Below are 24867 nucleotides of genomic sequence, written 5' to 3' on the forward strand. Positions count from 1 at the left end.
TGGTGGGTTCATCGTGAAGGAAACTATAAACCCAATTTTTGTGAAAAAGACAGTTTCAAAAAACAGTATATAAAATGACTCCATGTAGGGGAGCGGATGTAGCTCAAGTGGTTGAGCGCCTGCTTATCATGTTTGAGGTCCTGAGTTCAATCTCCAGTACCTCCTGAAAAAAAAATATTCCATGTATGTAAGGAAGACAATACTGGTATTGAAAATATCTGTAAATCTTTATCAGTAAAGTCCGGGGCAGTGGTTCTCAAACTTGAGTGTACATTGAATCCCACAGAGGGCTGGTTAAAATGAGGATTGCTGCCCATCGATCCAGGTGGGACCCAAGAACCTACACTTCCGGAAACTTCTAGCTGCTGCTGCTGCTCCAGGGCCCATCCTTTGGGACCCATTGATCTAGGGCCTCATCTCTATTTTAAAAAGCTCCAAAACGTATTCACCAAATGCAGTGAATGTCCCACAATGATGAAAGAGGTTGTCAATGTGGGAGGAGTGGGGTGAGGGGGGTGGGGGATATATGGGGACCTCCTATATTTTTTAAATGTAACATTAAAAAAAAAAATAGAGGAAAAAAAAAAGGTCACACAAATTTTTTTTTTTAAAGCCCCAGAGCATAGCGGGTTGGCCCAAGAAGGTGTATGTCACCTGTCAGAGTGCAGTGGTGAGCCATCCTCCCTCCACCCCGCCACTCTCCCCTTTGAAATCTGCGGCCTCCAAGGCTACCAAGGAAAGGGATGAGAGAGGACAGCGAGGCACTGGCTGTCACCTGCGTCAGCCCACCTGCAACCGAACCTCGTTGCCGCTTAAATTACTTAGGCCCTTATTAGTACCAGGCCCACCCTCAGCTGTGAGGAGGGCCAGGAAATCCACAGGCACACACGGACGTGAGCCCCACCATTTCTCCCAAAATGTCAACGCGGCAAGTGATTGCGCAAGGGTAACAGGAAGCAGCACGCTTTTAAAAACTTACTCGTGTATTTTCTGTGTTTTCCACCATGAGTAAATATCGCTTACTTTTTTTTTTTCAACCTCTTAAGAAGTCTGATTAGAGCTTCCAAATTCTTTGACATTTTCTCCAGAAATAATACATCAGGAAACTGACATATGCTTCAAAATAAAAACCACTTTTGTCTGGATTTTTGCAGAATATTATCAAACAGAAATTATAGCATTTATTTCTACAAGGACTCTTAGATTTTTCTGCTGAGAGTCTTAATTAAGACCATCATCAAGTCTTCCTAGGAAACAGCATTCAGTTTTCTTAGTACAAATTAGGGATTCATTCAGCTTTCAACAGTGAAAAAAAATGTTTTCTTCTCCTATTTTCCACCCAGAGAAGCCCCTCATTATTTCCCTGCCTCTTGCCCTGTCTGTATTTAAGAGTAAGATATGAAGCAAGGGACGTTTGCTCCTTTAGGGCAGAGTGTCCAAAGCCCTTCAGCAACTGATGTGAAGCTGAAGGACGCTCTATGAAATTTTGTTTCTTTTTATCATTCCCCTAGCATCAGACCAGATGCCTCTCAAAGCGCCCAGCTGCCCCTCACCTCCACCATCGGTGAGAGGCGAGAGACCGAGGGCTGCGCGCAGAGCTTCGTCCCCAGGGCCGGCTCCCGTGGGCCCCGCGGAGCCCCTGAGGCAAGCGCAGGCCAGGCTGCAGCTCGTGGATTTGGCTGGCAGCGAGTGCATCGGTGAGCAGAGGCCCTTTGGCTCTGTGGCGAACAGGACGCCACCACCTCCTTCCGTGCGGGGGATCTGCAGGTGCACGCCCCTGTCCGCAGATACCGTCTAAATCCTAGCTACACCCCTGTATTAGCCAGAGAGGTGCTACTGGGAAGTACCAGAGCTCTGCTGGCTTTTAGAAAGGGTATTTATGTGGGGTAGGAGGCCATAAAGGAGCAAGCTACTTTCCTCAGCAGCGTCTGTTGCCACGAGTTGGAGCAGGACGGCTGCCGTCTCTGTGAGGTCCAGCCTTCTGCCTCCGTGGTCTCAGCTGCTTCCGTCTCATCTGGAGGCTGGGGGGCTCAGCTGTGGGCTGTCAGCCCATCTCCCTTCCCAGGGCCTCTGCAGCCTCGAGCACTGTCCTCCTTCCTGTGTGTTCCTCTCTGAGTGAGTGTCCACCCTCCAAGGGGGCGGGACTCAACGTCCTACTGATGTGGTCCAATCAAAGCCCGAATCTTAATCTCCTCAAGCAAAAGTGAGACCTCTGAATGTGATACAATCTACTACGCCCAGGGAACAGACCAGTTTGCAGGCATGATCCAGTGTCCCTTTTTGGAATTCACAAATAATCCCAAACTGCCACGGCCCCCACGGGCCTGCTGCAGTCCTGTGTGTCCATCCAGAACGAATGTCCTGCAAGTTGGCCAAACATAACGAAAGAAACTTGAAAAGAGCTCCCCACAAGAGTTTCTTTCCGCTTGAGTCTCTTTTGATTGTTGCAGAGGGACAATCCCCACAAATTAAAATTCTCTCCATGCGTTTTTTTTTGCACACCCTTCCTGAAAAGCCTCTTTGAGTCACATATTGATGCCATCAAAGAATTGGGTGCCAATGATAACCGCTTTGGGCTGGCCCTTTGGGTTTCCAGGTGCGTCGGGGGTGACAGGATTGGCCCGGAGGGAGACCTCATGTATAAACCGAAGTCTAGCCGCGCTCGCCGATGTCCTGGGCGCCCTGGCCGAGCACCGCGGGCACGTCCCCTACCGCAACAGCAAGCTCACCCACTTCCTCCAGGATTCCATCGGTGAGTGGTTTTCCCTTCTCCTGTTTCTCCCCATTCAGTGTCCCTGGAACACAGGAGACCCCGAGCCGCGTGCCTTGAGGAGATGCCCGCCCACCTCGCCAAGTCTCCTCGGCACCCCTGGCTGCCCGGCGCACCCACCCTGCACCTGCTGGGCCCCCTGGCCGCAGGGCGCTCTCTGTGCGGCTCGACTTGGTCCTCTGAGACCCACGCGAGTCTCACCTCCTCTGGGCAAACTCCTCTTCACTGTCCTTGTCCCCTTCTCACGCTCCGTCTAGCACCGTCATTAGTAACTGCATGATTTACTCGTCTTCTCTGTTGTCTCACCCTGCTTTTTAAAATTGGTTAATATGCTTCTGACCTGCACCTCCCAATAGACGGTGAGTTCCCTGAGGGGTCGCCGGTAGCTGCCGTGCCTCCCAGAGCTTCGTCCTGTTAGGTGCTCAAGGAGTGTCGTGGGCTGGGCCGCTCCCTCAGAGAGAAGACGGGACTCTGCTCGGCTTGGGGAGTCCCGCAGTTGGCCTGTGGCCCTCGAGGCCTCAGTTTACCGTCCGTACCACGCCACGTATTCACTGGCTTTTGGCTGCATGTGTCAGAGCCCCCGACTGAAGCGGGCTCCATGGAAGGGTGGAACAGGCTGGGGCAGGAGCAGTGTGTTTGGGTTGGAGGTGGTTCAATAAATAGCCCCCACTCAAGTCCAGAGCCCACCGACAAGACAGAGAAAGAAGCGGGAGGGGAAAGCAGGGTCATTACCAGGAAGGTGGCCTCTGCCACGGGGCCAGGGGGCTTCTGATGCTGAATTCCATAATCCCGCTTTCCCCCAAGGCGGCACTGGGCCACCTCGGACTTGCCCACCCCCGGGAGATGGCGCAGGGCATGTGCTGGGCGGCCCAGCAAGCGCCAGGAGCCGAGCCGAGGAGCCACGGGGGGCGGGAGGGCAGCTAAGCACGCCCGCTTTCCCCACCAAATGTGCCGGGCACGCGAAGCGCCCCTTCCTTGGGAGAGAGTAGGAGAATGGAGAGGGGGCCGTCGTGTGAGGCCGGTGGAGCTCCTGCCACACAGGAAGAGAAGACAAAACAAACAAGGAAGAGCAAGGAGATGTTTCTCAGCTCTGAGGGGCAGCTCGTCCCTGGGAATAACAAGGGCAGAATGCTCGGCTCCTCTTCTCGCCGCTGCGCTTTCCTCCTGTCGCGGCCTCCTCCCCGGGTGAGAAGGGTGGCTGCCCAGAGGTTCACGTCGTCTACTCCTGCCTCTGAAGAGAGCCCCTCCAACCTCAGTGGTCCCCCATCGACAACTCCTCGGCAGGAGCCCAGCTCTGGTTGGGTGCTGGCTCCCAGCCGGTGAGCTGTGGCAGGGATGGAGAGGGGGTCGTGGGAAGCCCCGAGGGTCTCACAGGGGGCAGGCGAGGGAGGCGGCTCTTAGCCAGCGAGCAGCCCTGAGGCCACCGGTCCTGTGGCCTTCCAGTATCTGTGCTTTTGTCCTTTTCTACTGTGTTAGTCAGCAGAGGGGTGCTGACGCAAAGTACCAGAACTCTGCTGGCTTTTATAAAGAGTATTTATTTGGGGTAGAAGCTTACACTTACAGGCCGTAAAGTGTAAGTTCCTTCCCTCACCCAAGTCTATCTGGAGCAAGACGGCTGCCGACGTCTGTGAGGGTTCAGGCTTCCTGGGTTCCTCTCTTCCACGGTCTTCCTTTTCTCTGGGTTCAGCCTTCCTCTTCCTCTTAAGGCTCCATGGTCTCAGCTTCTTCCCTTCTCAGCTCTAGGCTGGCATAAGTCTCGTCTCTCTCCTGGGGCTCATTTCTCTCCAGGCCCAGCTGCTCTGCTCTCTCCACAAGGCCAGCTATAAACTGTCAGGCAAACGGCTCATCTCTCTTCCCAGGGCCTCTGCCGTATCTAACGGAACCTTCTCTCTTTCCTCATATCTGCTTCTCTGTGTGTTTACTTCCCAGGCTCCAGGATCAAAACTCCCAACTCTGTCCTTTGCCATGTCTTTTATCTCGGAGTCCTCACCCACTAAGGGGTGGGAATGCAATGCCCTAATGATGTGGTCCAATCAAAGCCCTAATCATAATTTTTTGTTTTTGTTTTTAAAGATTTATTTTTTATTTATTTCTCCCCCCCCCATTGTCTGCTCTCTGTGTCCATTCGCTGTGTGTTCTTCTGTGACCGCTTCTTTCCTTATCAGCAGCACGGGAATCTGTATTTCTTTTTGTTGCTGCATCAGCTGTCCGTGTGTGCAGCACCACTCCTGGGCAGGCTGCACTTTCTTTCACGCTGGGCGGCTCTCCTTAGGGGGCGCACTCCTTGCGCGTGGGGCTCCCCTACGAAGGGAACACCCCTGCGTGGTAGAGCACTCCTTGCGCGCATCAGCACTGCGCTTGGGCCAGCTGCACACGGCTCAAGGAGGCCCGGGGTTTGAACCTTGGACCTCCCATGTGGTCGGCGGATGCCCTAACCACTGGGCCAAGTCAGCTTCCCCCTAATCATAATTTAATCAAGTAAAAGTAAAACCTCAGACAAACCAGTTTACAAACATAATCCAATATTTATTTTTGGAATTCATAAAAATATCAAACTGCTACAGCTCCCTCTCCCCACTTCCTTCTCCTTTGGTCTAGATTTTCCTTCCGCACTGCTTAATCCTCTCTGCTAGTCCTTAAAAGCTAACGAGGAGGCAGAATCCATAAGGGGTGAAGCCCTGTGCGCCCTCCTCCCCGACAGGCTGGTGAAGTGGAGGCCTGTGCCCTTCTGCCCACCGTCCTGGGCCGCGCGGGGGGAGCTGACGGCGCGGTCCCTGAGGGCCTCGGTGTGAAGATGCCTGGAAGTGGCCACGGCCTGCAGAGCAGAGAACAGCAGGAGGTGTGAGACTGCCCTTTCTCAGAAGTGCTTAAGCACAGGTTTCACCTCTGCCGATCCCCTGAGCACAGGCTTGTCCGTGGAAGGTACTTTTGCTTCCCAGTGTGAAAGAAGGGGCTGGGGAGAGCAGAGGCAGCCCTCTTTCCCTTTCTTAACTAGTGGCTGTGGTGTCCAGGACCCCAAAGCTCAAGAGGCTGCCAGATTCAGCACCTTCGCTATACCCAGAAAGCCATTCTCGGGAGCAGATGTGGCTCCAGCAACTCGGCACCTCCCTCCCACCTGGGAGTCCCTGGGCTCAGTTCCCAGGGCCTCCTACAAAGAAGACAGCTAGAAGCGGTTGTGATAGCACATCCACTTACCATATGGAGGGTCCAGGGTTCTATATCCAGGGCCTCCTGACCTGTGTGGTGAGCTGGCCCGTGTGCAGAGCTGCCATACGCAAGGAGTGCTGTGCCACGCAGGGGTGTCCCCCACGTAGGGGAGCCCCACGTGCAAGGAGTGCACCCCATAAGGAGAGCCGCCCAGAGCGAAAGGAAGTGCAGCCTGCCCAGGAGTGGTGCCAACACATGGGGAGCTGATGCAGCAAGATGATGCAATAAAAAAAGAGACGCAGATTCCCACTGCCGCCAGAGAATGCAAATGGATGCAGAAGAACACACAGCGAATGGACACAGAGAGCAGACAACTGGGGGGAAGGGGAAAGAAATAAATAAATCTTCAAAAAAAATTTTTTTAATCAAAAAAATATGACGACAGGCAAACAACGAATAGACACAGAGAACAGACAGCACATGCAAACAATGGGGTGGGGTGTGGCATAAATAAAATAAATATTAAAGAAAAAAAAGCCATTCTCACTTTCTTCGGCCCACGCATTTTTTAAAACACGGGCAGTGACCTGTCCCGTGTAGTATGTTGATGCTTTGAGATGCCATTTGGTGTCTTGGCATTTCTTTCAACTCACATGTCGTTATTCTTCTTGTTTGTTTCTAAAGGAGGTGACGCTAAGTTACTGGTGATACTGTGTGTGTCTCCCTGCCAAAAGTCCTTGGCAGAAACCCTGCAGTGCCTGGGATTTGGAACCCGGGCACGACGAGTTCAGCGAGGCCAAGCCAAAAGAAGAGGCTTTCCAGCTTCAGGAAAACCCAGATGAGAGAGAAGGCCTGGGCGACTCAAAGCACTCATGAGTTACCTCCCTTCAGGCGCGCTTCTTGTCGATGCTCTATAATGTGTGTGCCTGAAAAATAAACACATTTCATTTGAACGTCACCAACCTGGTTTTATTCCAAGGAAAGCATAATACACATGGACAGGAGATGGTGAGCATGATTCATAGGGAATCATCAAGGAAGCAGCAAGCTCCCAGGGATCAAAAAACAGGCTGATCAAGGCAACCTCCTTCTAGAAGAAGGGAAGGACCTACAGGCAGGCGACCCACAGGCGGGAGATTCTGTAGAATCCTCTGGTCTAAGGAGCAACGGCCGTCCATCCTGGACAGAAGGGAAGGGAAGGGACAGCCGGGGGGTCCCGAGCTCTGGGAGTGTTACCCGACGCGAAGGCCGCCCAGGTCGTGCAGTTTACAGGCACAGGTTCTGGAATCAGGCAGACTTGGGTCCTGAGTGGCTCTGCCACTTGCCAGCTGAGGGTCCCCACACAATGTGTCACCCTCTGGAAGCCCCACCTCCTCTGTAAATGAAGGTGACAGTGGGGTCCCCAGGACAGGCTGGCGGTGAGGCTCAGAGCAGCTCGGGCAGCGGCCACGCGGGCAGGCGAGCTCCCCGTGGACCTTGGAGGCCGTCAGTGCCGCTCCTCGCAGCAGCCCTCGGGCGTGGCGGCTGGTTAGCCAAACCGCAGTCCTAGAACTGGGGACAGCAAGGGACAAGTGCCCCATTCTGGAGGAAAGGGGGTCTATGGAGAGAACGCAGGGGTCCAGCAAACCTGGATAAGGAAAAAAATGCATCTTTCCGTCCACTAACCTTTAACTGAACTAGCAATTACGAATGTAGGGAACAAAACACAGCTTACTCCCAACTCTGACCTCAACAGAGATCACAGAGGGGGAGTGGGTGTAGCTCAAGTGGCTGAGCACCTGCTTCCCATATACAAGGTCCTGAGTTCAATTCCCGGTACCTCCTAAAACAATAAAAATAAAAAATAGAGATCACAGCAGGTATTTTCAAGTCACAGTAAATCACTTTGAAATCCTGGCAATTATTAGATCCACCACCAGGTACTGTGATTTGATGTGTTAATACAGAAGTGAACATTTTATTCAACTGCAGTTTTAACACAACTATCTCCACTTGATCGGCTTCTTCTGTAATCTTTGTGTTTTATTTTATGCATTTCAAGGCACCCTGAGCTGTACCCCCAGGCTCCCCAAGAGAGCCAAAGGAGCCCAGGACCACAGGTGAGTCCCACAAAGCAGGACTTGCAAGGAACAGCCACGGCCCGCTTCCCGCCCGTGTAAGGACCTGACCAGAGAGGCGGGTTTGACGACTGATTTGTACTGAGGTGCCCGTGTTGCTTCCTTCACCCGCATGCCAGTTGTCGGGGACTCTGTGGACCCCAAAGGCTCCAAGGGACCGGCGCAGAGTGGGGGTGAGGGCTCGTGACCCCTGGAGCACGGGGAGCGCAGAGAGGCGCCTGACACCCCCCCGGGAAAAGCCCAAAGGGACGAGCTGCCCCTGGGCGAAGAGCCTGGTGGGAGGGGAGCCCCCATGGGGCTGCGCCCGTGGAGCTGGGGGACACGGAGAGGGTGTGTCCTGTCGTGGCAGAAGCTGTGGGGAAACGGTCAGATGGGAGCCGGGCAGTCTCCAAAGAGCCCACACATCCAGCCCCCGAGAGGGACGGGGCCCTGTTACCCCAGGGGCTCTGTGGCCATTTCCCGGCAGCCTCTGCCATTCCTTCCTAGTCCCCCCTTAGCCCCTGGGCGCGTGACACCGCCACCCATCAGATTTCATGGCGCTTCTCAATGAAGGAGTCAGGAATGAGCGGGGACCAGCGAGCGGGAGGGGGTGAACGGGGAGAGGCCCTCCCCTGCCCTCCGGGGGTCTCCCAAGCGTGGCCTGGGCCGGAGCAGTGGGGCGAGGAGGAATCTGAGAATCGGAGGAAGTCACGATCGAGAGCACGGTGGAGCTTTCCAACACTGAAAACTGCAAAGAACGGTTCGCAAAAGTAAGGACCCTGCTTAAGGTTTGTGCTGCCAGCCAAGGTGGGCGTTGGGAGCAGAGAGAGGGGCCCCATCACTTTATCTTACCAAGTTCCGCCTATCGGACACACGAGTGACATTAGTGCTACAATCGTAGACGGGTCGTGCAGCATCTCGGGGAAGGTGAGAAGTTCAGTGACATCTAATTGGCGAGTGTTACAAGTCCGGGGGATAAGGTGACTATTTGTGCAGGCTCTCCCCTCACCCCATGCAACCAGGACCTCCTCCAGGGTCCCTCTGGAATCCTAACAGTAGTAAGAATCAGAGTTGGAGGGAGAAAGCCATTTCCCCAGCACTTCCGCTGGAAGGAAGGCCAGCGAGCAACCCAGCTGCTCCTCGCGTCTCGGCCAGGTTTCACAATCATGCTCCCCTGGGGGACGCAAGTGGCTTCAAGCATTGGCTCACGGCAGAAATGCCGGGGACAGGAAATCAAGGGTCTGCAGTCACAGACCAAGGAGAACACTTAATTTTGCATTTGCAAATGAGGCTTTGCAGCAGGGTTTCAGAGATGTTACCCAATGATGTCTTTTGTAGCCCCAAAGAATAAATACGTGCTGAGCCAAGTAAAACATATTTTCTAGTAATTAGTTCAAAAAGAGAGGAAAAATGGCTTGTGAAAGTTGGAAGGATAGTGATATTCTCCTTTAAACATAAACATTAAAACTGTTCATCTTCTTAATAACCACGTTATCAGAATCATGACACAGAAGATTTATAAACCATGTTGAAACATCACGGTCTGCAGAAAGTGGATACGATAAAAAAACACGAAAATGGCTTCAGAAATAACTGATGTCCTTGGCAGGCAAAAACCACACTGCAGGGAGTGGATGTGGATCAAGTGGTTGAGCACCCGCCTCCCACATGGGAGGTCCCGGGTTCAGTTCCTAGTGCCTCCTGAAAAAGCAAACAACAAGCAAAACAAATGGAAAAACCAAGTCAGGGAAGCCAATGTGGCTCAGTGGTTGAGCGCCGACTTCCCATAATGAAGTCTCGGTTTCAGTCTCTGGTCCCTGGTACCTGAAAACAAACAAACAAACAAAAACTGCACTTGTGGGTGGTCCTTGGTTAGAAACGGAGGACCCTGCTTTGCCATTAGAAGCATTTCTCTCCTCATCTTCCACTGTAGTGGTTAGCGTGCTAGGCTGCTGTAACAAAAGACCCCATAAAGCCTCAGTCAAGATGGAAGCCACTGCCTACTTACGTAACAAGTGAGCGGTCAGAATTGGAATGGTGCCTGATGACCTGCCCGGGAGCCAGTGGTTCCAAAGCACAGGTGACTCTCCCCAGTTGCCTCCAAGTTCTAAACCTCTGCAGAAGAAGTGTTCTTGAAACATCACTCTCCCATCACTGTAGACCAGCCCCATCCAATAGAAACATGATGCGAGCAACGTGTACTTTTACATGTTCTTGCAGCCCGCATTTTAGAAGGTGACGAGATAATCATGGGTCTTGTAGGACTTGTCCTGGGCATTGTAGAATCCAAGGGTCCCTGCTCCTCCCACTAAATCTCCTTCACCCCCCAGACCCCAACAAGATTCCAAAAGGGCTCAAGGGAAAGACAGACATCTCTGGGGCAGAACCAAGTTTTAGGTAGGTGCAACTCCAGGGAGCTGTCCTCTCACCTGCGTGCCAAGGTTTGAAAGTCCTTCAATGCATCGAAGGCTTTTAGCTCACAATTAAAAGCCCTGGCAAGACAACAGGAAGTGAAATTTATTCGCACGAAATGTGGCTGAGTGACTGTACTTGAGAGCAAGTGCTTGTCAGATCACGTCATCTGTTTTGATGTCCTGGCACACCTGCTTTTATTTTTACGGCACTGCACGTTGCTTTAGTGTCTTTTGCAGACGCTGCTTTTTTTTTTCCTGTGGCAACCCTGGATCAAGCAAGCCGACTGGTGCCATTTTTTCCAACAGCACATTCTCACTTTGTGTCTCTGTGCCACATTTTAAATTGTGTACTTTTTTGGATGCTGTTGCACACTTAACAGACTACAGTGTAGTGTAAGCATAACTTTTAAATGCACTGGAAACCAAAAAAAAATTCGTGTGACTCTCTTTATGGCGACATTTGCTTTATTGCAGAGGTCCGGAACCGAAACCGCAGTATCTCCGAGGTAGGGCTGTGTAAAAGGAAGCCAGAAAGAAGGACACAATGCCTGCAAGAAGCCCGAGGAGAAGGGATGCAGCTGAGGGACTGCAACGCATGAAGACAAAGCCGCGGCCGCTGTCACAGGGGAGCCCAGAGTCACTCACCTGAGCCACCAAGCGGCACAGGACGCCATCTGTCCACGGGTTGAGTCATGCAATGCTTGCCAAACCTTCTGTGTATGGTTGAAGAGGTTTCTCTTTAAACGAGGCTGGATTAGTCAGCCAAAGTGGTGCTGATGCAAAGTACCAGAAATCTGTTCGTTTTCATGAAGGGTATTTATTTGGGGTAGAAGTTTACAGTCATCAGGCCCTAAAAAAGTCCAACTCAAGGTACCATAAGAGGTATTTTCTCACCCAAAATCTGATGCCACGTGTTGGAGCAAGATGGCAGGTGACATCTGCAAGGGTTCAGCCTTCCTCTTCCTCTTAAGGCTCTGCGGGGGGAAGTGGACTTGGCCCAGCGGTTAGGGCGTCCGTCTACCACATGGGCGGTCCACGGTGCAAACCCCGGGCCTCCTTGACCCGTGTGGAGCTGGCCCATGGGCAGTGCTGATGCACGCAAGGGGTGCCGTGCCACGCAGGGGTATCCCCCCCATAGGGGAGCCCCACGTGCAAGGAGTGCGCCCCGTAAGGAGAGCCGCCCAGCGCGAAAGAAAGTGCAGCCTGCCCAGGAATGGCGCCACACACACGGAGAGCTGACACAACAAGATGACGCAACAAAAAGAAACACAGATTCCTGGTGCTGCTGATAAGGATAGAAGCAGTCACAGAAGAACACACAGAGAATGGACACAGAGAGCAGACAACGGGGGAGGGGGGAAGGGAGGGAAGGGAAGAGAAATAAATGAAAAATAAATCCTTAGGGACAAAGGCTCTGTGGGCCCAGCCTCTTCTGACCTCGGCTGTGGGCTGGCATAGGGCTTTAGTTGCAGACTCTCAGGTGGGCGGCTCATCTCTCTCTGGGGCCCCATGATCAAGTTCTCCACTCTGCGGTGCCTATGGAGCTCTCTCTGCCTCTGTGTATCTCTTTCCCTGTCTTCTTCACTGAGTGTCTGTTTACATAGCCCACAAAGGGGGCGGGGACTCAAACTGAGTTGCCCTAATGACACGGTTGAATCAAAGCCCTAATCGTAACACAATTTAATCAAAATCCTCTCAGCTGAATCTACTACAATGAAAGGGAATCACGCCCAGAAGAACAGACCAGTTTACAAACATAATCTATATCTTTTTTTGGAATTTATAAATAATATCAAACTGCTACAAAGGCCAACTTCATAATAACCAAGTTTCTCTTATAAAAAGAGCATCAGGAAGTTTCACACTGAAATGGTGTCAACCCAGTCCAGCTGCCATACAATTGTCATGGGGAAATACGGGGTACAGTCCCCACCAGCCTCTGTATGGGACTGCAAGCGACTTGGAATTATTTAGGAATCTCACTGTAAATAAGAGAAACTAGTCCACAGCACCTAAAGCCGGAAGGTAGACTGTACTATAAAGACACAAGGGTGATGTTTAAACTCCTGCAGCAGGACAGCACCTGAGCCTCAGAAGAGGTGTAAACTGGGACCCAGAGGGGCAGCAGACCTGGTCTGCTCTCTCTTTCTGCACCCCCCTTTTCTCACACTGTGCAGGCTGAATTCCTTTGCTCTGTTCACATGGCAGAACAATCCTGGAGTCCTGGTCATTTCCAGAACCAACTGCGGTCTCTGAACTCCTGACACTCCATTTCCCAGAAGAAAAGCTTGGGCTTGGTTTCCACCTCGCTCTGGTCAGCCATGCCCAGGGGACCAGAGGACAAAAGCAACTGCTGAGACCTGTCCTGTCTCCGGGAAAATGGAGGTCATTGGGTGCTGGGCACCGACCCCAAACCTCGGCTGCCGCAGGCAGTTTTATTGGCCTTCAGGGTGGCGGAGATGCGATGCCTCTAAGAAGGGAGAGAAGAGAAAGACCCAGGAAACATAGAAAAAACATTTAAAAACACAAAAACGATAGTGTGATAGTTCAAAGCTATGTTCTCAAAGCTAACCCATTCCTGTGAGTGTAAATCTATTGCAAGTAAGGCCTTTCGACGAGGTTACTTCAGCTTAGGCGTAGCTCAGGGCAGGTTTTAATCCTCTTAGTGGAGTCCTTTATAAGAGAATGAAGTTCAGACAAAGACAAAGAGAAAGTCATGGGAAGTGGACATGGCTCAACTGATAGAGCATCCGTCTACCACATGGAGGGTCCAGGGTTTGATCCCCAGGGCCTCCTGACCCATGTGGTGAGCTGGCCCATGTGCAGTGCTGCCATGCACAAGGAGTTCCATGCCATGCAGGGGCACCCCCGTGTAGGGATGCCCCACGCGCAAGGAGTGCGCCCCACAAGGAGAGCCGCTCCACGCGAAAAAATGCAGCCCACCCAGGAGTGGCGCTGCACACATGGAGAGATGATGCAGCAAGATGATGCAATAAAAAAGAGATGCAGTTTCCCAGTGCAGCTGGATAATGCAAGTGGACACAGAAGAACACACAGCAAATGGACACAGCAGACAACAGGGGGCAATCCAGGAGAGAAATACAATAAATCTTAAAAAAAAAAGTCATAGAAGCCAGAAGCTGAAAGCAATGAAACCTGGAAGACAAGGGAGAGACCAGCTCATGCCGCCATGTGCCTTGCCATGTGATGGAGTCCAGGATCACCTGCAGCTGGTCTTCAGAGAGAAAGCATCACCCGATGATGCCTTGATTTGGACATTTTCAGTTTAAACGTGTAAGCCAATAAATCCCCGTTGTAAAACCCAACCCATTTCTGATCTATTGCCTCCAGCAGCCTTAGCAAGCTGAAACAGGCAGTGACCCAAACTCAGTTAGTAGGTAAATAAACATGAAACGCCTACTTCGTAGTATTTTCCTACTTGGTCAGCTCATTTGCTCTTCACATGGCCTTTTAAGGTATCTTGTATTATACCTACTTGAAAGCTAAGGAAACTGAGGCTGAGAAAAGAGAACTGACTTGCCAAACTCGCAAAGCTTGTATCTATCTTGTCTTCTTCACTTTAAGTCAGCCTGAATTCTTGTTATAAAAGTCTCTCTTTGGTGTATAGTCATCGTACCCCCTGGAGATGTGTCTCCAAAAATACTTTTGGTTTCTCTAAATCACACAATTATCAGACTTGGTTAGCACAAACATAAAGAGTAATGAGCCTATGAGAAAAACCTTGCAGAATAAAATCTGTGTGGCCTGCGTGCTTTCTGTAAAGAAGTGCTCCGAGAACTTCCTGTTTTTAAAGTGAGGAAATGTTTGGTTGTGTTTTACAGCTGGGCCAGGAAGGAAGGAGAACAACCAGCCTCTTCTCTTGCTTCCTTGCCCACCACCTCCCTTCTTCGCCTTCATTAGGACTTTTGGGCATAGAATCTGTAAAACGGAGGCAGGTTAGGAGACGAGGAAGAGGAAGGAAAAGAAAGAAGCCAAGGGAATGTGGAGAGAAAACGGCAGAAGGGTGGGGGTGGGGCACAACACAACCAGAGGCCAACGCAGGGCTGTGAACAAGTTTCCATTGGAAAGAAGACTTGGAAGTTTGGAAACAAAAAATCCTGCCCCAGGAAGCAGATGGGGTTCATGCAGTTGGGCACCTGCCTACCACACGGGAGGTCCTGGGTTCAGTTCCCAGTGCCTCCTAAAGAAGACGAGCAGGACAGGTTGCTGATGTAATGGGCTGGCACGGTGAGCTAATGCAACAAGGCGACGCAACAAGATGCCGCAATGAGATGACACAACAAAACAACACAGCGAGGAAACCTAATGAGAGACACAAGCAGGGAGCAGAGGTGGTTCAAGTGGTTGGGTGCCTCCCTCCCACATGGGAGGTCCCAGGTTCAGTTCCCAGGGCCCCCTAAAAAGCAGATGAACAGAGAGCAGACAGCAAGCACAAACAACGACGTGGCGGGGGATGGCGCGGGAGAAATGAATAAATCAAAAAAAAAAAAATTTCTGCCCCTTTTAAAATGTGTAAGACAGCACTGGTTTTAAAGGCACCTCACAATGACCCACTAAAGAAACAAGCTAAGTTTAAGAAGCACATCAAGGGAAGCAGATTTGGCTCAACTAATAGAGTTTCCATCTATCATATGGAGGGTCCAGGGTTCAAACCCAGGACCTCCTCGCCCATGCGGTGAGCTGGCCCACGCACCGTGCTCATGCACACAACATGTCCCCCGTGTCGGGGATCCCCATGTGCAAGGAGTGCGTCCCATTTGGAGAGCTGTCCTGCATGAAAAAGCCCAGCCTGCCCAGGAGTGACACCACACACACAGAGAGCTGACGCAGCAAAAGGATGCAACAAAAAGAGACACAGATTCCCGGTGCCATTGACAAGAATACAAGCAGACACAGAAGAACACACAGAGAATGGACACAGAGAGCAGACAACTGGGGCTGGGAGGGGAAGGGGAGAGAAATAAATAAATAAATAAATCTTTTTTAAAAAGCCGCACATCAAGCCAGTGTTAGGAGAAGAAAACCCAAATGAATAAGGCAGAAAGATAATTCAGCATAGTAGATGTGATGGGAATCCCGTCAGCGCATCTACTGGTGGCACGTCGTCTGGTCTTGGGGGCTCTGGGAAGGTCTCAGCAAGGAAATCACCTTGAAGCGGGGGCTGGAGGATAAGCTATAACAACAGAAGCTTCAAGCCAGGCTCCGCGTGCTGCTGCGTCCGTTATGCCCCTTGGTGACCACTCGCCAAGGGATGTACCGCAGTCACCCCCACTTCACAGCGGAGGGCGTTGAGACAATAGTCTTGGTCTGTCTAAACTCCCCCCCGCTGATAAGTGGCGCAGCAGGTCCACGTGTTTCCAGAGTCCCCTGCCTTGATTACCCACTAGGGCTAAAGCAGAAGTTAGCAGCCAACCCGTTGTAGCAGTTTGATAAGGCTGTGAATTCCAAAAAGAAATATTGGCTTATGTTTGTAATCTGGTCTGTACCTGCACATGATTGAGTTATGATTAGGACGTGGAGTCCTCACCCTTCGGTGGGTGGCGACTCCCAGATAAAAGGCATGGCGAAGGACAGAGGTGAGGGTTTCTGACGTTGGAGTTTTGATGTTGGAGTGTGATGCTGAAACCTTTAGCCGGAGCCCCAGGAAGTAAGACCACAGAGGAAAGAGAAGCCAGTCCCAGGAAGAGAGGAACCCTGAGCCCAGAGAAAAGAAAACCCTGGAAGGGAGGAACCCAGGAAGCCTGAACCCTGGCAGACGTCAGCAGCCATCTTGCTCCAATATGTGAAAATAGCCTTTGGTGAGGGAAGTAACTTATGCTTTATGGCCTGGTATCTGTAAGCTCCTACCCCAGATAAATACCCTTTATAAAAACCAACCAATTTCTGGTATTTTGCATCAGCACCCCTCTGGCTGACTACTACACCTGTCCACCAAAACCCGTTGTCCCTTTCTTCCCGACTCGCCTCCGTGAGGCCGAGCTCACGACTGCCCGGGTGCCTCCACCTTCTCTTCGCCCTTCCGGCCCAGCTTCCACCCCGCAGCTGATGTCCCCAAGGGGCTACTAGGTGCCTGTCTCTGAAGGAGCTGCTGGAGCAGAGCTCCCTGCTGCCCGTGAACTTGGCCTTGGGCGGTCAGTCTGAATGCCCACGGGGCCTCCTGGCAGCAGCGTGGCCTCAGCTTCAGACACCCAGTAGAAGGAAGACGGAAACGTGGAAGGGGCAGATGTGGCCAGAGGCGGGCTGCAGCTTCCGGGGCCACAGGGCAAAGAGGTCAATGGCCCGACCTGGTGGGAGGGAGGACGTGGCCATCAGCCCACGACCACAGCTGCTCAGCCCCGGCAGCCCGTCCACACGGCCGCTGGTGCTGGACTCAGAAATCTTCCAATGCTGGGGGTGACCGTGTCGCCATCCAGCCTCCCACAATGCTTTCAAAGCAGGAAACGCCTCGTCCATGGGGAAAGGGGCACCTACGTCCTGGCCAGCGAGCCGGCCAGCTCAGTGCGTCCCCACCTCAGGAAGCGTCTGGGGGTCCCATTCACGTCATCCTCGCGCCCCTCGCCCTGGTGCCCCTGGTTTCCACAGACACGTTGCACCTGCCCCACGACAGCTCAGAGGACAGCGCCTCAGCGACGCCTCCAGAGGCCCGGCCGACTCGGAGCGAGGTGAGAACCTCAGGGTGGAGGGACGCCCCAGCCCGGCTGGTCCCCCAAGAGGGTCTCCGGCTCCCGTCGCCCACTCCACTCTGGCCTTCAGCTCTGGTGGAGAAGAAATGCTGCCTCGTGGGCACTGCCCCGAGCCAACTGGCACCAAGAACCAGCGCAGGGGAACGGATGGAGCTCAAGGGGTTGAGCGCCCCTTTCCCGTACGAGGTCCCAGGTTCGATCCCCGGTACCTCCTAAAAACTATCGAAAAAAACAACTCTCACTGGGGAGCAGATGCAGCTCAGGGGCCGAGCACCCACTTCCCATGTACGAGGTCCTGGGTTCAAGCCCCAGGACCTCCTAAAAAAACCAACAAACGTTTGCAGGCAGAGCACACCCAGCCCCCGGCCACCGTCCGTCCTTCCATCCATTCACTTAACCACCATCTGTAGGAGGCCGGCTGGACCCGGCCTTGCTTCAGGTGCTCCTGCCCTGGAAGGTCCCAGCAGCCAGGAGAGAAGCAGACGCGCCCCCGGCTCTTGCGCTACCTGCTAATGCAACGACAGAGGAGCGCAGCCCACGACGCGGGCCCGAGAGCCCGCGGTGTAAACTAGAATGACAGCGTAGCCATTCGTAACGAGAACTGTAACCTCCCGGACAGACCCGGGGGCCGGGGTCTTCCACTCTCTCCCCACAGCCCCTCAGCGCACGAGGTGCAGGAAGGAGGGGGCCGCAGCGTCGGGAGCCCCAGGAAGCTGACAGCGCCTGGACGCGAGCAGAGGTGCCTCCAGCCTCAGCGCACCTGTCCCCACTTCGGGCATCACTCTGCCCCCCAGACTTGAGACCCACATCTCCAGGTGGAGGCGTTCTCACTCCCCAACCGCCCCGAAGGCCCCCCGGAACTCCTTGTGCAGCCCAGCTCCCCTTCAGCTGGGCCTGCACCGGACAGCCCGTTTCCTTGGAGGGCAAATCCCATCCGTGACGCGTCCGAGGCACAGTGACATCCCAGCCACACACCCCCAGGCCACGCCCATCCTGACATCATTCAAGCCCAGCCACTTTCACAGGTGCCCAAAGTCTTTTTTTTTTTTTAAGATTTATTTATTTCTCCCCACCCCCTCGTTGTTTACATTTGCCATGTGCTGGTCTTTTTCTTTTTCAGAGGCCCTGGGAACGGAACCTGGGACCTCTCATGTGGTAAGAGAGGTTCCTATTCGCTTGAGCCACCTGCGCTCCCTTCTTTGTTGGGTCTCTCATTATGTTTTCCTCCATGCGTCCCTTGTTGCGTCATCGGGTTGTGTCAGCTCGCTGCGTCCATCGCGTCAGCTCGCTGTCTTGCTCGTCTTCTCTAGGAGGCACCGGGAACCAAACCTGGGGCCTCCCGTGTGGTAGGCAGGAGCTCAGTCACTCGAGTCACCTCCGCTTCCTGGCTGAAGTCTTCTGGTACATGTTCCCAGCTTTGTTCTCACAGGGAAGTCTTGGTTTCGGTGTTTCTGGGGCTCGGAAGGCGGCTGCTTTCTCCCCAAGTCTCGCCCACCGCCTTGGCTTGCCCTGAACGGCAGCCCTCTTCCTCTTTACCTAGGGCCACGGCGACTGGTGCTAGGCCTGCCGGCAAGTACGCGAGCAAACCGGCACTGGGGGCGCTGGTCTGTGGACGGTCCCGTGAGCAGAGCCCTGCCGCTTCGCGACACTCGCTTCCAGCATCCGCTGCCTGGCCTGGACCCCTGGCCTGGCAGTGGCCCCACCTGTGCCAGCAGCAGGGGGAGGGGCAAAAGGAGGCAGAGCTGAGGCCCAGCGGACGCAAGTGGGCACAGAGGCCAGAGGGCTGAGCCAGGCAAGCTGGTCATCGTCAAGGCCAAAGGCAGCCGGGAAAGCTGGAAGGACGCACAGCTGGCCAGCCGCCAGGAGGGCCTCAGGGAGAGGGAGGACAGAGAGGCAGGGGGCTGGGGAGGAGGGGCGGAGGCAGAGAACAGGGGAGGCCTCGGGCGCCGCTCCCTGAAGATCGGCTCTCGGGGTCCTGGATCAGAAAGCCTGCTTCAGGCCTGGGGCGGGGCACGTCCAGGTTTTGGGGGTGCTTCCCCAAAGATCTATTTATTTAATTATTCCCCTGTTGTTTTGTGCTCTGTGTCTGCTGTGTCCATTCGCTGTGTGTTCTGTGTCTGCTTGTCTTCTCATTGGGCGGCTCCGGGAACCGCCCTGGAAACTTCTGGAGTGGGAGAGAGGTGCTCAGTCTCTCGTGCCACCTCAGCTCCCTGATCTGCTATGTCTCTTATTGTCTTTCCTCTGTGTCTCTTTTTGTTGCATCAGCTTGCTGCACCAGCTCTCCCCTTGGGCCAGTTCTCTGAGTGGGCAGGCATGCCTTCACCAGGAGGCCCCGGGAATCGAACCCCGGATCTCCTGTATGGTAGGCAGGAGCCCAATTGCTTGAGCCACATCCACTTCCCTGATCCAGGTTTTCAAGAACTGAATTTATAAAGACCAGTGGTGAGAGAGGAACCCCCTTTCAGAAAAAGAATATAAAATGATGAATTCCAAAGAAAGTATGAAGATAAATAATAACTGAACATTTTTTTAAAATTCCACATCAAATTGCAACTTTTAAAAGAGCTGGCAGACAGCACAAAGAATCACAAAATCCAGAGTAAGAGGATTTTTATTTTTCAATCGCCTGGCACATCCCTGCATTTTTTGGTCACCCCATCAGTTACCTTCGTCATAACATCTTTCATAGAGAGAGTAGAAAGATAATCCAGCTTCCTCTTAGGATTGATCAACATTCGTTTTTTAATATTGATAGTTTAAAAGATATTTTTTAAGCTTCTCAGCTTGACAATGGTAATATAATGAGAATTTCTGAGATGGTTAGGTGTGGGCTCTGAGAACTGCAAGGATTTTCTTTGGCGTCTAGCATAGTATCGGCTTCTTTCTCCTCTTCTAATACCCACCTGCTTCTGGCACTAGGAATCGGGGCATGTCCACATCACAACGTGGCCTGCGCTTCCACATCACATACCTGGGGTTGCTGACGCATTGGGCAGCAAGAGTGCTTCTGGAAGTCATGGCTATCCCAGGTCAGCCGGCTAATTGCGACCCACACAAATATCTCCCACCAAACTGGAACTCGACCCATCTCCCAATTCAACTTTGCCCCGACTGGACCCCTCAAATGCCCCCGTCTCTCCAAGGCCACCCAAGACAAGAAGCACGATGGGTGGGAAGCTGGAGTGGAAAGGAAAAAACGGTCCTAGCCCCTTGGGGTTGTAATCATCTTTTGCAAATTTTACAAAATTATGTACCACAGGACCACATCAATGAGGGACGCCCTGTGATAGGTTGAACTGTGTCCTCTAAAAAGATATGCTCAGGGGAAGCGGCTGTGGCTCAACTAGTTGGGCTCCCGTCTACCATACGGGAGGCCCTGGGTTCAGGTCCCGGGGCCCCCTTGTGAAGGCAGGCTCGCCCGCACACTGCGGAGAGCTGCCTGCCCCGCCAGCACCACGGAGAGCCGACTCAGCAAGGTGACGCAACAACAAAAAAGGAAGGGAGACAAGTAAAAGCACAGGAGAGCACACAGCGAATGGACACAGAGGGCAGACAGCAAGCAAGCTGCAAGGGGGGAGGGAAAATAAATACAGACACAGAAGAACGCACAGCAAATGCACACAGACAGCATGCACACACACACAAAAGCCATGAGGGGGTGGGGCTAAAAATTTTTGAAAAAATTGAAGAAAAAAAAAAAGATATGCTCAGGTCCTAACACCCAGGACCTCCAGATGTGACCTTGTTTGGAAATAAGATGGTTGCAGATGGAATTAACTTAAGATGACATCACACTGGAATAGAAGGCCCTAAATCCAGTATGCCTCATGTCCTAATAAGAAGGAGAGAAGAGACAGAGGGGGGACACCCTTGGGACAATGACGACAAAGGCAGCCACGTGAAGACGGACACCGAGACTGGAGCCACGCTGCCCCAAGGACTGCCAGCCACCGCCAAAACCAGGAATTCCAGGTTCCCTGGGCGGCCACCACCTTGACCTTGGACGTCTAGCCTCAGCCTGTGGGACAAGAACGTCTGCTGTTTTCAGCCACTCGGTTTGCACTGCCTGGTGCCGGCAGCCCTAGAGAGCTCAGACCCCAAAGCTTCACCTGCGCTGGCTCCTTGGTCAATTTCCCTTTGCCTGGTGGAATAAAGAAAGGCTACGTCTTCTCAGGGGCACAGGAAACGGCAGGACCTTGCACCTCGCCTTCCACGCCATCTCCACATGAAGGAGCCTCCAAGCAAGGGACGCCAACTTGCCCCCCAGAATTCCCCCGAAGGGGCAGAAGCCTGAAGACCGCCAGCCACGGGCAGTAAATGCCGTTGTCCCTCCACCAGTGTCCAGCCTGCTTGCAGCCTGTCCCAGGCTTCCATCAGCGAGGGCTGGGCAGGCTTTTCTGGAGAAAGGAAGTTCTCTACCCTGAAATTCTTCCTGGTCTTCGAAGAGGAAGGTCGGGCTAGGGGGCCCAGAGGCCCAGAGGTGATGAAATGGGGCTCCAGTTCCCAGGAAGAATTCATTTGCAAAAGGAAAGCGACTGGTTAAAAACCATAATTTGGGGAACAGCTGTAACTCAGTGGTTGAGCACCTGCTTCCCATGTACGAGGTCCTGGGTTCAATCCCCAGCTCCTCCTTTAAAAAAAAACAGTGAAAAACATAATTTGGACTCCCGAGCCATATACCTTCCAACAGAACTGGGGGCTGCACCCACAGGTGAGCAGCCCTCACGGGGTCCCTGCAGGCTCCCTGCCCTGCCTCTGGTGGCCACATGCCAACGATTTTAAGCCACTGGAGAGGTTCTCCTTGGACGCCAGCCGGCCTCTCTTTCATCTCCCGTGGGTACACAAGGCAAACAGCCGCCCAGTGCGTGATCTGGGAGCACTCGCACCCAGGCCGGGAGGGGTTCGTGGGGCGGAAATGGCCAGTAATGCACGTTCCTGGGCCCCAGTCCAGACCTGTAGACACGGACTCTGGTGGATGGCCCAGAACCCTGCATTTCACAAGCCCTCCTGATGAGCCTAACCCCGTAGCTGGGACCCTGGCGCTTCTCCCAGTCAAAATCCAGGCTTAGGCGCCGTGTCACAGGCACTGCACTTGCCAGGGCTACCAGCTCACTCCCGGGGGGGTGCTGGGGAAGTTTTTGGGGTTCCTTCTGCAGTCCCCACTGGCAGGTGCAAGCGGGAGGTACTTGAAGGCCCTGCCTCGGCCCTCCCCACCTCCCACCCCGGCACCCCAGACTCCAGGGGTGTAACTCTCCTCCACAAAGTGCCTCTGCCCAGGTCCTCAGGGGTGCCAGGAACCACCCCAGCGCCCCGAAAGCCAGCCTGAGCTCTGGCCCCATGGACTCCTTCTGCCCCTTTTCACAAACCACCGAAGCAGACTAGTAAGGTAGGGAATAGAAGGATCTGGAACCTGGCAGAGCCCACGTGGACATCTGGAACCCCAACATGGCTGCTGGGGGACCCCCACCCCCAGGATTCTGCTATCCAGAATAAAGACTTCTTCCTGGGAACAAGGAAAAGCCCCAGATGTTCTCTAGAAATTATCACTGGGTCCTCACTAAGGAATTGTCCCGTGGGGCAATCAACCCAAACAGCAAACGTTGAAACAAGGGGGTGGGATAATTAGCAATTTAAAAGCGAAGCCAGAGGCTCGAGCTCTCTCTCGCCTTACTCTTTCGCCTCTGGACCTGTCCTGCTCTGTGCTCTGCTGTCGCCATTTTTCCTCTGCCGTGTGGCCACGCAAGTAACCCTGGGACTTATCATCTCCAATGGGGAATTGTAGCTTGTAAATCAGCCCTCTTCATCCCTTTTCATCCCCTTCCTCCCTACCTGGGACCCCTGCTCTGTTATTTTCTGTTGTTTCCTCCCATTTCTCTTCCCTCCCTACCTGAATAAATGTCTGGCCTCACTCTCCCGACACTGCTCTTGAAATTCATTTCTCCAGCATTAGTCAAAGAACCTGATTCGATCCGGTACCACCACCCCTCCTCCCTTATCAGTTCATATGCATTTCCCTGGAAAACAGCTTAAGAGACCTTTGGTCCCATCTGTGGGAAAGGAGAAGCTGGTTTTTCTGACTTTAAAAAAAAAACAGCTCTCCTCTCTGACTTACTTCCTCTTCTGGGAAGAAAGGTCTCCACCCGTCCCAGGGGCCGGCCTTTTCCTGTGCTTTGTGCAGTGCACTCACTTCCTCCAGGGCTGGAGGGGAAGGGCTTCAGGCCACCCGGGGAAGGGAGGTAGAGACCGAGCCCCAGGGCCTGGCGCCCCGCCTCACGCCCGTGACCTTGGCCTCTCATTTTCCTCCTGACTCACCCCGGAGACCCGAGACTCAGTCCCAAATGGGAACATTCTAGGTCTGTCCCCGAGGCCTCCAGGAGGGTCAAAACGAGTGCCCCAGGGAGGGGTCAGCAGCCCCTGGACACCTTGTCCCGGGCTCAGCCACGCCGAGCACGCCCTGGCACCATGGCCAAGGGCACGGCCCCGTGGCCCCAGAGGCTGCCCCTCTGATCGCCCCGGCAGCCACGCAGCAGCCGGCCCGGCTTCAGGACACGGGCGTGAGGTCCGCATGGACCTGGGGTCAGCCGGGCCCGCGGGAACCATCGCCAACCTTGAGGCATCCAAAGGGCAAGCGACCTGCACCGAGGGTGCGTCAGAGCAGGAGCTGGCACCCAGGGCCCCTGACCTTGGGGGGAGGCCACCGCCCAAGTGGCCACTCCAGGGAAGCTTTACTCACAACCCCCCCCCCCCCCCCCCCCCCCCCCGCCGCGAGGGGGCGGCCTCGGCCCCAGCGTGTAGACCCAGTTGTAGACCTTTGACCCCACTCTGTCCCAGGGGCAGAGGCCACGCAGGGGGAGGATGACACGGACAGCCCAGCGCCCTGGGCACACAACCACTCCTTTAGTCCCCAGGCCTGTAGATAAAAGCAGATCTATATCCCCACTGCGCAGAAATCGAGAGAGGCCCGGATGCTGTCACCTGTCACCGCCATCAGTCCCCTGTGCAGCCAGGTCAAGGCGGGTGACAGCGCTGGCCGCGGGCGGTGCTCCCGGAGGAGGGGCGTCCCCGCCGCCCGAGAAGCCACCCACCTCCCAGGCTCGAGCCCCGGCCGCGTGTCACCAGTGCCCTCCTGTGGGCGGCGGAGGGACAGGCGCGTCCGAGGATGGCGGGGGCCGGAGGGGGGAGGGGGCTCCTGCACTGCAGACCCTGCGCCTGTGACTCCTGCCCAAGTCGGGGAAGTTGAGGCACCGACCCGCCTGGCGGTGGCATCCCCCCAGCTCCCTCTTGCCTTCCCCTAGCAGCTGCTTCCCACGTGCAACGGCTTGCCCGCCAGGCCGGGGTGCTTGTGCCCAGAGGTTCCTTGCAAGGCAAAAGATGTCATGGGTCAGGGCAGCTCAGAGCCCGGTGGTCACTGGAGGGAAATGGCACTTCGTGTCCCCGGAGCCAAGCACCCCAGAACGGGGCCATCCCTGGCCCGGCGGGGGCGCCCCCAGCTTCCGCCTTACTTTCTTGCTCTCTGGTCTCCGGCTTGTGGACCTGGTGGGACCCCAGGCACTGAGGACCCCCCACCCCAGAGCGAACTGGCACAGTGTGGCATCCGGCTTGACCGTCACCCTTCAACCCAGCTCCCTTCCCGCCTCCCCTGGCATCTGGCCCGGGGCTTCTCGGGCCCTGCCAGCCCCCCGTCCACGGCCACCCCCCACCCCGCTTCCCGCTGGAGCAGGTGGCCACAGGCAGAG

General features: G+C 54.2%; 1 protein-coding gene and 1 long non-coding RNA gene across 6 annotated transcripts in view; one reads left to right on the plus strand and one right to left on the minus strand.

The window, feature by feature from the left end:
- The window catches only part of KIF25 (kinesin family member 25), a 101382-nt gene extending 94507 nt beyond the window's left edge, over window positions 1-6875 (plus strand). For 3 of the 4 annotated variants that reach the window (XM_012525512.3, XM_023589060.2, XM_023589058.2), the window contains 3 exons: window positions 1512-1697; window positions 2597-2752; window positions 6602-6875. In XM_012525512.3, the coding sequence (XP_012380966.1) occupies window positions 1512-1697; window positions 2597-2752; window positions 6602-6759 (500 nt within the window). In that variant the 3' untranslated portion in view covers window positions 6760-6875. The remainder of the gene's footprint in view (window positions 1-1511; window positions 1698-2596; window positions 2753-6601) is intronic. The other variant, XM_023589059.2, reaches the window with a different exon arrangement.
- Window positions 5276-12435, minus strand: LOC105746211 (uncharacterized). Of its 2 annotated transcripts, XR_001118661.4 has the most exons (4): window positions 10443-12435; window positions 10022-10128; window positions 5966-6843; window positions 5276-5585 (listed from the first exon to the last, which is right to left on the minus strand). It is a non-coding gene; the product is annotated as an uncharacterized lncRNA (long non-coding RNA). The 2 variants fall into 2 exon arrangements; XR_009183937.2 differs by having other exon boundaries at window positions 10022-12435.
- Window positions 12436-24867: the final 12432 nt, after the last annotated feature.

The sequence above is a fragment of the Dasypus novemcinctus genome, chromosome 28 (genome assembly GCF_030445035.2).
Source record: "Dasypus novemcinctus isolate mDasNov1 chromosome 28, mDasNov1.1.hap2, whole genome shotgun sequence".
Taxonomy (NCBI): domain Eukaryota; kingdom Metazoa; phylum Chordata; class Mammalia; order Cingulata; family Dasypodidae; genus Dasypus; species Dasypus novemcinctus.